The sequence below is a fragment of the Melanostigma gelatinosum genome (genome assembly GCF_949748355.1).
Source record: "Melanostigma gelatinosum genome assembly, chromosome: 1".
Taxonomy (NCBI): Eukaryota; Metazoa; Chordata; class Actinopteri; order Perciformes; family Zoarcidae; genus Melanostigma; species Melanostigma gelatinosum.
The window spans coordinates 12,597,113-12,612,599 of NC_136634.1; the positions used below are offsets into that span (position 1 = coordinate 12,597,113).

A 15,487-nucleotide genomic window follows, 5' to 3' on the forward strand; every position below is an offset into this window, starting at 1 on the left:
TTTCAGATACATTTTTACCAGGATTGTGTCAATTGATTTGAAAAACATGAACTTTAAATTTGATTAAAAGAGGCCTTTGCTTACATTTTTATCCGAAATCAAACAGCCCTGCTTTTGTGTTGGCCTCTCTTTATGCAATTCACTTGCAGAAAGAGAAACGTGTCACTTCAGAAATTTAGTGACACGTTTCTCCTCCAAGTATCTCAAGGCTCGTTCGATTAATCACAGTCTCAACTCTGAAACACCGCCTTAAACAAGAAGGGAGACCTTTATAAACTGAAGAAAAAGCTTGATTTGGCAATAGTTTGGCAGATACACAATAGGCCCTCCGCTTCCATTTTGACCCGCTCCTGACGAGATCATAGAGATATCAACAGGAAACAGAAACAATGATCTTAGTCCAAACTTTCTAATTGAGGCATCCTCACATGACATGAGCCGACCTGCTCATGCAAACAAAGTCCTTTTTGATGGAAAGTCTTTTAGAAATGAAGCCATATTATAGAGAGAATCACGTGTTTCGTATAAATACACACTCAGATATCCACAACATCCTCTCTGAAATCATCAGGAAAAAAAGTGCTCTTCTGTTGGATTTGCTGGCAGATATGCTAAAAACAAGATTTTCATACATTTTGTGTCTAAATCTGTATGTCAGGATACATGCCTGTATTGTTTTCCTTCTCGAAGGACTTATGTAACAATGACTGAAACACAGGCGGCACAGGAAGCAGTTCCCCAGTGTCGAGTCTGAGCCGCCAAACTCCGAGATGCTTTAGCAGGTTCCTCTACTTTTTTCTCAGTTTTTAGAGTTTATGTTTGCCCTTAAAGGAGTGGAGAGACCATCTACTGGCACACAGTAGAAGAGAGTAATTTCTTACCTCATCCATCCCTCCTCAAGAGATGGAGGAGAGGTTTGTGTTACCCTGTGTAAAAAGAGGAGGAGAAGGAGGGGCTGGTCTGATATCAGCAGGCCGACGACTGGGGCAGTGGTAACGCCCGTTCGTTCTTTCTGCCCCCATTCATGTGTGCATAGGGCTGCATCTCGTCAAAGTTGGGCCGTAGTACCACCACAGGCCCGTTGGCCGAAACATGTCCTGAGTGCTTGTCCAAGGATTGGCCTGGAGACGCCAAGGCTGAGGCAACCGAGCCCGGGGAGGAGGGAGACATGGGTCCCAATAATGGAGTACTTGGGCCTTGCATGGGGGATAACTGCTGGGTAGTAGGAGGCGGCGTGCCTCCTGTGCACCCCGACGAAGGCGCGTTGGCGGCAGCAGCAGCAGCAGCAGCAGCAGCAGCAGCAGCAGCAGGGGGCTGCCTGGTGGATGCAGGGTCCAGTGGAATGTTCTCCATGTTTTCTACCTCCATGTCCAGCTCCTCGGTGTCCGGCGGCTTGTTCTCCTCGCTGTAGAAGAAGCTCATTTCCCTGAAGGGAGGATCCAGTTCATCTTTGATGCTGCTGATGATCTCCAGGAAGGACGGACGCATCTTGGGATTATACTGCCAGCACATCCTCATCAGCTCAAACCTACAAGTGATGCACAAAAGGGTCAGTAATGTACGGTAGATCTTTTGTGATCTTTGTTGTTAAAAGAAAAAGGCTCAATTTTTTTAAAGTCCAATACAATACATCGTTTTTGCACGATGAACTTCAAGACACCAACTTAAATGAACTCACTTTGACTGATGTGTCGTTTTAGCCTCATATAAGCTTTGTCTGCACAAAATGAGAACTGTGGATATTGTCCACCATCTGAGAGTGTAATTGTGCTACTTCACATCCAGGAGGACAGGAGGGAAGATTACAGCAACTCTTTCCATGTACTTATGGGCATGTGAGTGTTGTGTTGCGATAGACTTGGAAAAAACATACCCTATAAAACTTTAGAGTAGGAAGACTTCGCATTTCTCACCAGCAGGTGGCAGGAGACACTGAAGTTAAAGCTCAGTTCACTATTGATCTTGAAAAACAAACTTTGTAGACAGCACAGTACATCGTACTGTAAACTAGATGAATGCATTGTACTGCTACTCAGTGGATTACTACTACAGTAAATGTCTGACAGACCAGATGCTTTGATTAAGTCCATTCTCTGCTTTTCAAAACAGTAAAACAGACAAAATATTATTTTAAAAAGTGTTACATCCACACATTTTTTGTTTCACATTTTGTATAGTATTCCCATATTAGTGGGCGTGAATGTAATGAACTGTTTGTACCTTTAGCCTGACGGAAACGGCTCATGTACACTAAAAATGATGTGAAATCACCTTTACCGGCCTCTATCTCTTGGACTTGCTGATCAATTTCACACAGTTTTGTTGTTGACAGGTGCTCTGAGTTCAAATGAGATATTCAAAATTCAGATGTGTTGTATTTATTGCTACATTACAACACATACAGTAGGATCAGTGATGTCGCATGTACTCCGCAGCACAGTAAATTATACGTAAGGTTACTGTGGCAGGCCAGCAGCCGAGCTTTGGGAATGTCAAAACAACATCATAAAAGAGAGAAATATTACAGTTTTGTGTGGTGCTTCACCACACACCACAACGTCAATTCTACACAAACAAGCTAAGAATACTCTCCGAGGCCTGCTGACAAGCACCTCAGTCGTCTCTCCTCCGCTCTTGCTGTTCGCTCTCTCTTGTTTTCTTTCTCTTCCAGTAGTCTCTTTGCAGCCTACACCGGTCTCTGCAGCTGGGTGCCAGCTCCCCTCTGCACAGAGGAATTATGGGTAGAGCTTTCCCTGAGCACGCGCCCATGGAGCACGCGCCTCAACCTCATACTCTGAAGCAGCAGGGGGTGCGACTCTGGCTTGTTTTTCAGCAGTGCAGCAAGTGTCTTAAAGTTGACGTTAAGATGTCCAAAGCCACGTGTGCATGAAAGAACTTATCGACGTCAAACCTAGTTGTTTGTGTATTGCCAGCAGTTTTGTTTTTTTCTCCATCAGCTTGATATCTTTGTTAAGCTGAACTGTATATGTATCGCCCTGTTAACGTGTCTGCTGCATATATATATATATATATATATATATATATATATATATATATATATATAGATATATGTAGCGCTGGCTTATGTATGTGTGTCTGAACTTTTGTGTCGCATCAATAAATGCCTATTGTGACAAGCACATATCTGGTGTGATCGTGAAAAAATGTGCTTTCAAAAGTTAATTTGGCAGCAGTCAGGCTCTCATAAAAGAATGTGCACCAGTCTAGACACAGAAGAAATTTCACCAGCCTAAAAATAAAATAAAAAATGTACAAAAAGAAATCTTGAAACGCTCAAATAAAAATCAGAAACAGACACACTTTCAGGCCAAGTGGAGTAGAGAACGGTCTCCAAACATCTATGTTAAATGTTTAATAATCTCTTGCAACAGAACTGGAAAACGTCAGAACTGCGACATCCCCATGTGGTGAAACCTCGATGCATCATAGTACTGCGAGCGATACTACACATTCCAAAATAAATCATGTTGTTTCATATAATCACGGAGTCTGGATTTCATTTTGGCCCAATCCTGCGTGAGAGAAGGCCCTTTTGTCCATATAGGAAACTCTAGACAGAAACATGGGACATCCAATCAGTGACCCGCAGCTACCTGACCATGGGAAAGACCGTACAAGGAGGACACACTCAATGCTCTCCAGAATATGACTCATCTCTGTTGTCTGCTATCCTGCCCGCTTTCTCCTCTTGTATCCTTATATTCAGTCTTTGCATGGACGTCTGGCTCCGCCACACTTCAGCAGTCTTCCGGAACTCTCCATTAAGTCACTACATTGAAGGCGAACCAGCGGCAAAAGGCCTGAAATCCCTGTGTGTTGCTCCCCGACCAGGAGGCTAACCCCGTCCCCACCGCCACCTTTGTAACACAATCCACACACTCCTGTAATCAGGACAAAGCAGTCAGGCTGCCATAGAAACGAGAGGTTTGTGTCTGCACAACATTGGGCCCTCTTTTTTTCGACTCGCACTCTCTTTCGAAGGTGAGGTCAGCCATGGAGAGTGGGAGGGGAGAAAGCAGAATGCCTTCTTATTGAGGTCAGAGTGGGAGAGGAGAGAAATGCATACATGCAGCGCTGCATGCTGACAAGCAGGCTGTGCTGTGACTTCTCTTCTCTTACGGCCAAGATGATTCATTCATGAATTATGTCTCTGTCTCTCCCACTCCCTTTGCTGACAGACAGACATCATCTCCCTCCTCATGCCACCCACGAGTGGTGGCGTCCCTTCTATGGGCCGAGGCTGACGGCTGAGGAGGCTCCTCACTGCCAGCTGACCACCAGGGCCGTGTTCGTCAACAGACACATTTAACCAGTGACGTTAATGTCAGGCCTCATCTTGGCTCTACCTAAGCATGCACACCACATGATACCTTAAACACTTCAAACCACAACTTAAAATAGACGCTGGACAAAATGCTAATGGGCCCAGAAGGCTGTGCGAGGCCCTTCAAGGGTGATGTAACATTAACCTTACACAGTTATTGATCACAGATACAAGGAGACTTACAGCATGTCGGGGCAGTTGTCAGGTTTGTCCAAGAGTCCTCCATCCATGACGAAGCGCAGCACTTGTTCATTGGACATGCCCTGGTAAGGCTGTTCTGCTAAGGTGGAAATCTCCCACAGCACAACACCAAATGACCTGCGGTACGAATTGAAACAAGAATTTTATAGTATTTAAAGACACAGATCATGCACACTGTACTCACTTTATCAAAGGATTTTTGGGCCAATCAGACCTTCATTAGGTGATTCATTAATTCTTTGAATTGTACCTGATGAAGGTCTGAGGACCAAAACATCATCAATTAAGTGAGTACAAGTAGTCGACTGTGTGCCGAATTCTGTGGTTTCTTCACTTTCCCTTTTAATACAAAGCATGTAGAGTTACCTTCCATTACTTTCCAGGAAGCCAATGGTTTCGTTGTGTTTCACAAAAAAGCTGAGGTAATCCATTACAGTGAATATAATGTCTGCTTTTATTGATTTACATTCTACGTTGTGGTTTAAGTGAAGACAAAATGTGTCGTCTTTGTGGGAGTTTTGGTTGATTAACTAATAAAAGGAAAAATAAATACTGGTATGAACATTTAAAGCTGCCATAATCAATATTTTCATATTAACACTGGGTCAGATGACTATGTGTAGTGTGAGAGGTGACACTTCAAGCAACGAAACCACAGAGAATCATTCGATTGCAGTTCCCAACAGTTGTCAGTTTTCAAAGGGGATATTATGTCAGTGTTGTGTTTACAGTTTGCCCCACTGCCCCAAAGTAGCCAAGAAATCCTATTACTTCAGCTTCAAGATACTTTTGATGTAAATAGTATCATTAACTTGTATTGAATTGAAATGTATTCTTAAAAAGTTTGTGTTATGCTCGGCATTTTGTGGGCAAGAACAATGATAAATGCTGCTTTAAATACCTACATTATCTGGAGTACAAGTAACCTGTTAACTAAAATATAATGGTCAGCGCAAGAGTAACCTGACAACATTTACTGAGCAGAGCATGTTGGAGAACGATATGAGAGAAGCAGCACACAGCAAACACGTCTCCTTATGTCGTCTACATCAGTGGTTCTCAACTGGTCTGGCTGCGGGACCCACCATCACCCCTGAATGACAAGCCGCGACCCACTACCCAAATTATATATATATATATATATATATATATATATATATATATATATATATATATATATATATATATAATTTGGGTATATCTATATTCAAGAAGTCTATATAGTAGTAACGTCTCTGTGTAGTAAACAACTGTCAAATCAAATAAAGAAAGCACACATCAATTATATGTCAACAAATATTAATCTCATTTTTCAAATTGAACTGGATGGATTATAAATAATACATAGAAATACATGAATACATGTTCTTCTCATTTCAAGTAAAATAACAGCTAGATTAAAAAATTAATTACGTAACGAAATTCAATTTAGAAAACTTATTTTCACTGAATTGTCCTACAGCTTTAAATTCAGTTCATTCAGGGTGAAGTGAAAAAGCCACACGATTGTATTTTTCTCATCTTCTAAAAAGAGAAATTAGTGTTTGAAGAATTCACCTCTATGAGTCTGTCTAGTCAGAGTCTATTGACTCCGGTCTCTCTGGACATTTCTCTCTTTTGGAGATCGTCCTGTGATTTGACTTTCACATCTCACAGCTCAACAGTCCTGCTGTGCTGTCTGTATCCTCGTCTCTCCCCGTGTGTCACGGTGTTTGTACATCTCACTCAAGTCAGGAAACTTGTCAGAATACTCATATATATTCACGTGATGTGATTCACAACGCATTGGTCGGTGTTTTTCCTGCACCGCTGAACAAGTCCAGTAAATGCTGGAATAATTCCACTGCATAAAAAAAATGCCCTTCAAAATAAAATCACAACTTCTTTTTTGTCAGGCAAAGGCCCGCGACCCACTGAAAACGAGTCCGCGACCCACTTTTGGGTCGCAACCCACCAGTTGAGAATCACTGGTCTACATCATGTTAAACCTAAAACCTGGCAGCCCTTAAGAATTGAGGGTAATGTAAGCTGAGTATCAGCGTGCCAGTCACTGAATCAAAACGGACCAGCCTCAGTATGAAGTATTTACAGTACAGTGAACGTCACCTCAGTTTAACCTCACGCTACATTGCAATTATGTTACTATGAAACTACTCATGAAGACAATTCTTATCTTGACTAAAAAAGCTAACTATTTTCTTTCACTCCTGCTCGTCATAATTTCACAACTGGCACGAGTTCAGTTTACGTTCAACAGTCTTTTATTACGACACTGCATATAAGTGGCTGTCTTGTGCTGACAGACAAAGCCACATTCAGACAGCTTTTCTCGATCAACTAAATAAAAGTCACCTACTCGTGGATTCCTAAGGAGCCCATGATGGCTTGGTTGGTCTTACGCTAAACTTCATCTGCACAACATCAAAGAGGAAGATAGAGAACGCAAATGTGGAGGTGGGTTTGTGCTGGCACTGCAACCTATCATTTGAGAACATCTGGAGCAGTTTAAGCCCACTCTTAAGGACTGACCCGTGGGACATTTTGAGTTGGGAAACAAAAAATTGCAAGGGAGCTAGTAAACACTTGTATTTTTGTAAAACAATATTGCTCCAGATAGAAAAATGTGGCAGGACTGTAAACTGAGAGTTCTCTGCAAGCTGGAATAAGAAAGGTGTCAGTAAAATAATGCAGATGTATCTTGTTCTACGCTCATCTGGTGCCAAGCTGCAAACCAAAAGATTGTGATGGTTTTGCTAGCTGTCACAGCATCCACAGAGAGGATTGAAGGCAGGAAATGCATGTTCAAACGCTTAAGTGAAGTGTGTGTGTATATATACACATATACATACATACATTTGATAGTTTTGACACCACAGCGTGAAAGGTTTATGCATGCATGATGCAGGCTTGTGAGTGTGTGTAAGAGAGTAAGAGAGTTCTCATACCAAACATCAGACATTGTAGTGAACACGCCATCTTTCAGCGACTCTGGAGACATCCAACGGACAGGCAGCAGGCCCTTCCCTCCTTTTCGGTAGTAATCCGTCTCATAAATATCTCTGGTCATGCCAAAATCTGAAGAAGAAAAAATGAAAACAGAGGTTTGGAAGGCCATGAAATATCACTCATTCTGTGTGAGAGCGGGATCTCCTGAGAGCTCATCCATTCCCTCACCTCTTCCCTCTCTCCCTCCTTCCATCCATCTACATTAAGACTCCACTGCCTCAGGCACTCAGAGAAATACAAGCACTTATTTTCGAGGCCAGTTCAGCATTGAGCAACCAGGGGAGGCTGAAGGCATAGTATGAACTTGACTTACCTCCAATCTTCACAGTGTAGTCCTCCGCTACCATGCAGTTCCTGGCAGCCAGATCTCTGTGGACAAATTTGTTGGCATTTAGGTACGACATGCCGTCTGCGATTTCCCCTGCCATCTGGATCATCTTTTTGAGCGGGGGTAGGACCTGGGTGGTGGAGTTCTGGGGATGAGGCGAGAGAGTGAGGAGTGAAACAACACGGTACAGTCAGCCACAACACCGGACACTGGTTACAGCTCAGCATTATAAAGTGAGGGATGGATGCTGTGTGAGGAAATGTGCACGTGGGTGTGGGAGAAAAAGGGGGACAGGTTTTGTGTATGTGACAATTCACACCATCATCTTTTTATGTAAGAGCTCTGACATTGAGCTGAAATGTGTGTGTGTGTGTGTGTGTGTGTGTGTGTGTGGATGTATGTGCGAGGAAAAGCTGCTTACTTCTTTGCGCAGAGAGCGCAGGTGGGTCTTCAGATCTCCACGGGTCATCAGCTCCATAATCACCAAGGTTGGCTGTCCCTGAGAGACTACACCCAGCAGCCGCACCTACACAAATCACAATACAGCACAGGTCAGGTATGATGAGTCAAAAGTCCCAAATCCATTCTACATTTGAATATGTGGTGTACTAGTACGGGAAAAGGAAAAGTATACTTCAGTAATCATACTAAAAAGACTTCATTTTTGAGTGTGTTGTTGATGGAGAAGATTCTCTCGCAATGCACCAAAGAAATGCAGGCGATGCTCACAGCTGGGATGTATTTAACTGCAGATGGTGGTGAAACAGCTCCAGGATTACCTCAGAAAATAAATTAAATGACTGTTGCAATTTTTCGAACAGCATTTATTGGAAGTGGGTCTAAAGTGAGTTTGATGGCGTCGTGTAATTTCCTGTCAGTATAAAACGTTTGATTTCTTGTATACTAACTGCAAAGCAACAAACAAAAAGTGTTGGTAAATCGTAAAAAAAAATACTTAAAATGTCCTCAGCTGCACTCTAGCTTGCGAGCGAACATTGCTCAACTGCTCATATTTCATATCATATATTCATGTTGCTTTGAAGAATGTAAAAAAAAAATCAATTTACTCGTACAAAGTGAAATTAATAATGGAGTGTTTGGCTTTTTAGCAGCCAGACTCGATAAAAAGGTTATAACAGCAGCTTTCCTCAGGAAAATCATTAAAACATCCGTTTAACGTAGTTAATGAGGCTGTGATCACGCTGATGAGAGAATCTACCCAATCTCCAGGAGGCTAAACCCTGCCTCAGGCTGTAGCTGCATGAGTAAAGTAAAGCACAGTGTACTCAGTGCTTGTGACCTGCTGACACCTTTCGCTCTGCATCCATGCAGATTAATTAGGAAATGATAATCAAGAGCACCTTCTTGCAATTGGGTTCAATAAAACGATGTGTTGGTTTTTTTTTTTTCAAGCCATATTGTGACGATTTATCTGCATTTATTTCAGGCTTTTTCCCGCTCAGCTCAGGCCGTGTCGCTCTTACCACATGGTGACAGTTGAATTCCTTCATGACAGAGGCTTCATTCAAAAACTCAATGCGCTCCCTCATGCTGGCCGTCTCATTGACCGTCTTGATGGCCACTCGTGTCTCCGGGTCGTCCTTGACCACTCCCTTGGCGAGGCCTTCGTACACCATGCCGAAGGAGCCCTGGCCCAGCTCCTTGTGCATTGTGATCTTCTCTCTGGCCACCTCCCACTCATCTGGGACGTACACTGGCACAACATAGCAGACAGCGGGGTCAAAAACATGCACGCACAGCAAAACTTAACAGTGACAAAATGTACCAAGATATTGCATATCCTTACTTTCAGCAGCACTGAAGTACTCAGGGTTGACAGACGCGTAAAGGACTCCATTCCCCAATCTGTCGCTATTCCTATTAACACGAAGACAGCTAAGTTAGTCAGCAGGCAGCTCTGATGTGGATGTGACATGTAATTCTCTTTACGAACGCTTTACCACAGGGGAATGTTAATGAAAACAACACCTGTTAACTCTAATTGGCATTACACTAGTCATTAGGTTTCATGAGCATAGCGAGGTAGAACAACAATATCAGGAGACTTTGTCCGGCAATGTGGAAAGCAAGTCCATGAAGATACTTGCCTCTTTTTGTTCACAATGAAGACAATCGTGGTGAGGCCGGCAATGAAAACTGTCACTATAATGGGAATTATGATGACCAAGTAGAACGTAACAACATCGTCTCCTGCCAGACAGAACAGAAAGGCGTCATTTCTTATCTACTTTAGGAAGTTTTTGTTCTATAAACAGTATTTAATGTGCGAGAAATGTAGTTTTACGTTTGGGTGGAGGCACGTAGAAGAACACGCTCTCGGTCCAGGAGCCGTTTCCTGCTAGTGAAGTAGCGCGCACGCGAGCAGAGTAATTCCCTGAGCCCAGGTTGGTCAGCCGGCCTCCTTGGTGCTCGCGGTACTGCTGCCGTGACACGCACTCATGTTTCTCAGGCTAAAATGAAAAAATGAAAAAACACACATGGTGGTCACTGTGAACGATCAGGTTGGTATTGTGCATTCTGTTTAAAAAAAAATGATGTTAGGCCATTATGGGGACTTGCAGATCTATCACTTTTAAAGTCTTGTGCTGCTCAAAAATGTGTCTTGCCTGCTGTTACTTCACTTGGATGTTTGACTGTGCACTGTGCAGAATGAGTGATGTAGGTGCAGAGTTTGACACTAGAATCTGCTGAAGGTGGAAAGGTTTCTTTTGTGTTCATGTGCTGGGATCATTTTGATATGTCTTTAAACATGTCTGAGGGGATCTGCAGTTATACCCAGCCTGGCTCACCTCTGTCCCCAGACGGAACTTGATCTCATACATCAGGATGAGACCGTTGGGCATGACGGGCTCTGGCCAGTGCAGCATCACACAACCCTCAATCTTGTCACTCCTCTCATAGATCACCTTGTCAGGGATGTCATCTGCTTTGACTGGGAAACACACACACACACAACAAGCTTGTGTCTACAATGCACTGTAAGATCAGGTGTTACAGACCACTGTGTCATATCTCTATCATAGATCGTATCCAGGGTCACTTCCTTACCTGCCGGTTTGGTCCTGGAGAAGACGAAGGCTCCAGCGCTGCAGCGCCCAACCTCCTCGTTACATGCATGGATGTCAATGCGGTAGACAGTGAAGGGTTGCAGGTTGGGGATCTCTAAATATTCTGCTGTGCCCTTGTCCTCTGAGAAGGGGTACTCCCTGATGGGAGGAATGCCATCTGTACTGTTATCCCCGAGACCAAGGGTGGTGTTCCCGCTGCCGACACCGTCACGGAGCAGCGTGTTGTTCGCCAAACCAAAAACATCTCTACGTCGACGATCTGGAGGTCTGAAATACAGAGGATGAAACAGCTGTAAGAAAATTAATTCAAGTATAGTGAGCGCTGTTATTATAATAAAAGACAGAAGAATGTAGTTTATACTGGAAATCCTTTCATTACAAATAATTGTATATTTATAACTCCCAAAAGAAAAAGCTGAAGCTTCTTGCTGAACCGGGTAGGGTAAGTGCGAATTTGTATGTGTGCATGTGTCCACCATGTGTACGGATGCTGCATAACACTCCCTGTGGAGCTGTGTCGAAGGATGAGGTCTGACAGATCATAGCGAGGTGGACACACAGAGAAAGAGACAAAGACACACAGAGATTGTTCCATAAGAAAAAAAACTGTCGAGACAGAAAATATGGCTTATATCTTTGTGACATTCTGAACCAAAAAAAGTTGCAGCACCCAAACTAAGGGCATTGCAGTGAATAGACATGTAGTCTCATAGTGCAGATGATAAGCAGTTGTGTCCTATGAAAGCTACAGGGTAGTCAGCTGAGACAGACGGGCGAAGGAAAGGGTTGAGTTGGGAAATGAAAGCTGTATCGACAGCAGGTGACAACAGGTATATGGAGCCTTTACAGAGCTCTTGCAAGGTGATACATGTTCAGGGGTTGTTTGGAAATGTAATGAGGACTGCATGAACAGGTGGTTACGTTTTGTATCACAGCATAATTATGAAACAGCTCAGACATGATTCAAACGGTATACTGGGAATTAAGACTGCAATTAACAATTATTTTAAGTGTTCATCAATCTGACGATTTGTCCTCAATTAATTGATTCATTATTTAGTCCATAAAATGTGAATAATCACGATTTCCTTAAGCCCAAGGTGATGTCTAAAAGGTGCTTGTATTGTCCAACCAACACTCCAGAACTCCAAAAATATTCAATTTACTATCAAACCAGACAAAGACAAGCTTCAAATCATCACAATTAGGAAGCTTAAAGATGAGATTGTTTTACATTTTTGCTTAAAAAAAATTTGCTTAAAGTAATAATTTGCTGATTAAAATAGCTGCTGAATATTTTTCTGTTGACAGCTCTACCACAAGTAATAAAGTGAGGGAGTAAACTCAGAGACCTAACTGAGAAAACGCTACAGGCAAGCACCTTTTGTGTCTGAGCAGACACGCACCTACACGAGGAGTGTACAGGCACAGACAGACCCGTGGGAAAAGCTCTGCACTGATGTGTCAACATTCCTCTCTGACAGTTACCGTATAACTGGTGCAGTACAATCCAAAGTCCAGCGCTCTAAAACTGCTACTATCTAAAAATACATAAAACATACATGAAAACTGACAAGAGAGTTCTGGATTGAGAGATGCAGATTTGCAGTAAATCTTAAACTATTCTGGAACAGAAGCGATTGAACAAGAGGCAGAAAGACGGATAGACCACACAGAGGCCAGATGAAAAACAACTTGAGGGATCCAATTTCTGAATGTGCAATGAGAGTGTTAAGTTAAGCAGGTCAGTCTCAACACTGTGAGAAGGCTCCTCAACTGACTGAAGCGTGACCTTATAACTAGTGAGTTACTGCAGTTAGTGTCATGACCTCACCCGCAGAAAAAGATTCACCTTTACGCAAGCAATGGAATCCAGAGAGTAAAGTCTTGACCACACATCAAGCCTGTAGCGAGTAAGGCACATACTGCAGGCGCAAAAGCTCAGGACAAAAGAAGAGGTAACTTCCAGGGAGTCCTTGTCAATTTATCTTTTCATGTATTCATCATTCGTCTCAACTGAGAGCGATTACAGTAAATAAACGCTCCAGTCAGGTTTTGGATCGTACCACAAGGTCTCCTAAACAGACACTGGCAGTGGCAGCCATCCTCTTTGTGCAGCAATCCTCCCTCTCCTCCACGAGATCAGTCTGCCTTCCTTTACTTTCTGTTTGTCTCGCGCTGATGGGGCTCTTCCCTAATTCATTTAAATTCCAGATGGATTCACTGTACATTTCCTGGCAGCTGTTTCACTCCAGAAAGAAAAAAGAGAGCGAGAGAAAAAACACAAGTCCCTGACAAAGAGAGTGTGCAAGGGGAGGAGGGGAGTGGAGTGCCGGGTGGAGGGGGACAGAATGGAAAACATTTCCTCTTCTTTCTGTTTCTGTTTTCACCCACCCTCTTTCCCCTCACCCTGGGTCTAAACCCTGAACCTTTGAAAAAAAGAAAACTCCCCGATTTTCTCGCCCTTTCCCTGGAGTGGTTTGGTATAATGCTGGCTCTGTTACAGTGGAGAGGCTGTGCATACACAGCTTGAACCCTTCGCTGCAGGCCTGGGACCTGCCATCCGTTTGTTTCCTAGACAGCTATACGATAACAAATCAACACAGCCAGAGAGAGAAGGAAGGGGAGGAGCGGAGGGGAGGTGGGGGGGGGGGGGGGGGCATATATGAGTTCAATTACAACGAAGAGTTGTTTTATTGTTCTTCCTCCAAACACATCGATCCAATTTCACAATAGCTTTGCGAAGGAAAAGAGAAGGGCACCGTAACGCCGCTTGAATGAATGTACTTTGGAGGCTCGGTGGCATCGTTTAAAGCTACAGTATGGATTTATAAGATACCTGCGGAGTGTTATTGCTGGGAAGCAACAAGTTTATCAAAGGTCTCCGTATTTGACTGTGATGGAGGTTGGAGATGCAGTGCTACGGCACCAATTCACAAACGCATAAATTGTTTGTGACTGTCTATATGAGAATAAAAGGGAGTGTGGGAGGAGAGCAGAGTGGGAGTCTTTGAAACAGCGAAACATCCTTAGCCACAAGCTAAGTTAAACGATAACACAACACAGATGTCAGTCCCTATTGTGGAGAACAAACGCATAAGCAGCCACGGGTGTGCAGCCAAACGAGGCCCTTCAGACTCCTAAATCACATCTCTCTCCTGGGTTTGTTTGTGTTGCCTAAATTGCTGCCTGCTTGGTTCTAACATCCCCCCCCCCCCAACGTTGCCATGGCAACATAAAGCCACAAGAGCGCTAAGAAGGCTTTGGATCCTACTCAGCATGCCTCCTCATCTGCACCGCCTGACAAAAGGGCCGAGCCCAGCGGGCCGGCTCAGCACCCGTCAGGTCCGAGCTACGCCCCCGTGCTCGGATCCTGTCGGCTCCGCTGAGGAGCCATAACGCCCGGGCCGCCACCTCATTCCTCATTTTGACCCGTCAAGGCAAACGAGTTCAGCTCTTTGATCGCCATCTCCACAGAATGAAAGGCGGCCCAGAGCAGTAGCTGTAAACAGTTTTAGTCTTCACTGTGTCTGTGGCTGACGTTACCTCGGCAGAAAGATGGCATTGTGAAGGAAGTTCTCGAAAATCTTTAAAAAGACCCGGTCATCCTTCTCCCTGTCTTTCTCCTCAGGCGTCTTCTGGCAAGCACAGCATTGGCCCTTCTCTGCCCCTGCCAGGTCTGACTTGGTGGGCTTGGTGTTGTCCTCCATGTCCGTGAAGCCTGTGGCTGTGATACGGATCGGGATCTTCAGCTCTGTTTTAGGAGAAAACGAGAGTTTTAGCATTAGGAATCCATCTGCACTGTCACAGCAGCTGCTGATATGTTTTGATAGAGACTGATTCATGTGTCAAAATGAAAGGAATAGTTTAATATTTTAGGAAATACAAATTCAGTTTTTTGCTGAGAGTAATATGAGAAGATTGATATCACTCTCATGTCTGTACATAAAGATGAAGCTAGAGCCAGCAGATAGTTAGCTTATCTCACGAATTAACATTCTATTTTGTTCTTTTCATGTGTACAAAAAATCGAAGGGTAAAAAAAACAACAATGTTCCCCTCTCTTTATAGTCTTTATGCTATAGCTGCATATTTAACGTACAGACATTAGAGTGGTATCAATCCTCTCAATTTACACCCTGGCAAGAAAGAAATTAAACGTATTTCCCAAAAAGTTGTGGTTATTTTTGTCGACAACAAAAGACCATGGATGCTAAGACAATAAAAAAGATGGTTATTGTTTTGTAGAAAGAGTATTGCTCACCTTTGGAGCAGTAGTTATGGTGGTAGAGCTCCCTGTCCTCAGGCTGCTGCTGCCAGCGGGCCAGGTAGTACGTGAGATTGCCGTTGGGAAAGGCTGGAGGTGACCACTTCACCATTAGCCTGGTTGAGGAGTTGGCATATGCACGGGCCTCTTTGGGCATAGACGGCACTGCAATAGGGCCAAAGTCAGCATGCTACATTAACAACATGTTTTACAGTAATTACTGAGAAGGTTGCATTTGAATCACAAATAAT

The 15,487-nt window shown here is 43.5% G+C and overlaps 1 protein-coding gene across 1 annotated transcript in view; it reads right to left on the bottom strand.

The window, feature by feature from the left end:
* Positions 1-228: 228 nt before the first annotated feature.
* igf1ra (insulin-like growth factor 1a receptor) overlaps positions 229-15,487 on the bottom strand; it is a 68,233-nt gene continuing 52,974 nt past the window's right edge. The window contains exons 9-21 of the mRNA XM_079272106.1: positions 15,234-15,401; positions 14,516-14,723; positions 10,950-11,236; positions 10,691-10,833; positions 10,186-10,351; positions 9,989-10,091; positions 9,688-9,758; positions 9,365-9,594; positions 8,302-8,406; positions 7,866-8,025; positions 7,492-7,621; positions 4,529-4,663; positions 229-1,528 (exon numbers count right to left, since the gene is read on the bottom strand). Of these exons, the coding sequence (XP_079128232.1) occupies positions 967-1,528; positions 4,529-4,663; positions 7,492-7,621; positions 7,866-8,025; positions 8,302-8,406; positions 9,365-9,594; positions 9,688-9,758; positions 9,989-10,091; positions 10,186-10,351; positions 10,691-10,833; positions 10,950-11,236; positions 14,516-14,723; positions 15,234-15,401 (2,468 nt within the window). The 3' untranslated portion in view covers positions 229-966. The remainder of the gene's footprint in view (positions 1,529-4,528; positions 4,664-7,491; positions 7,622-7,865; positions 8,026-8,301; positions 8,407-9,364; positions 9,595-9,687; positions 9,759-9,988; positions 10,092-10,185; positions 10,352-10,690; positions 10,834-10,949; positions 11,237-14,515; positions 14,724-15,233; positions 15,402-15,487) is intronic.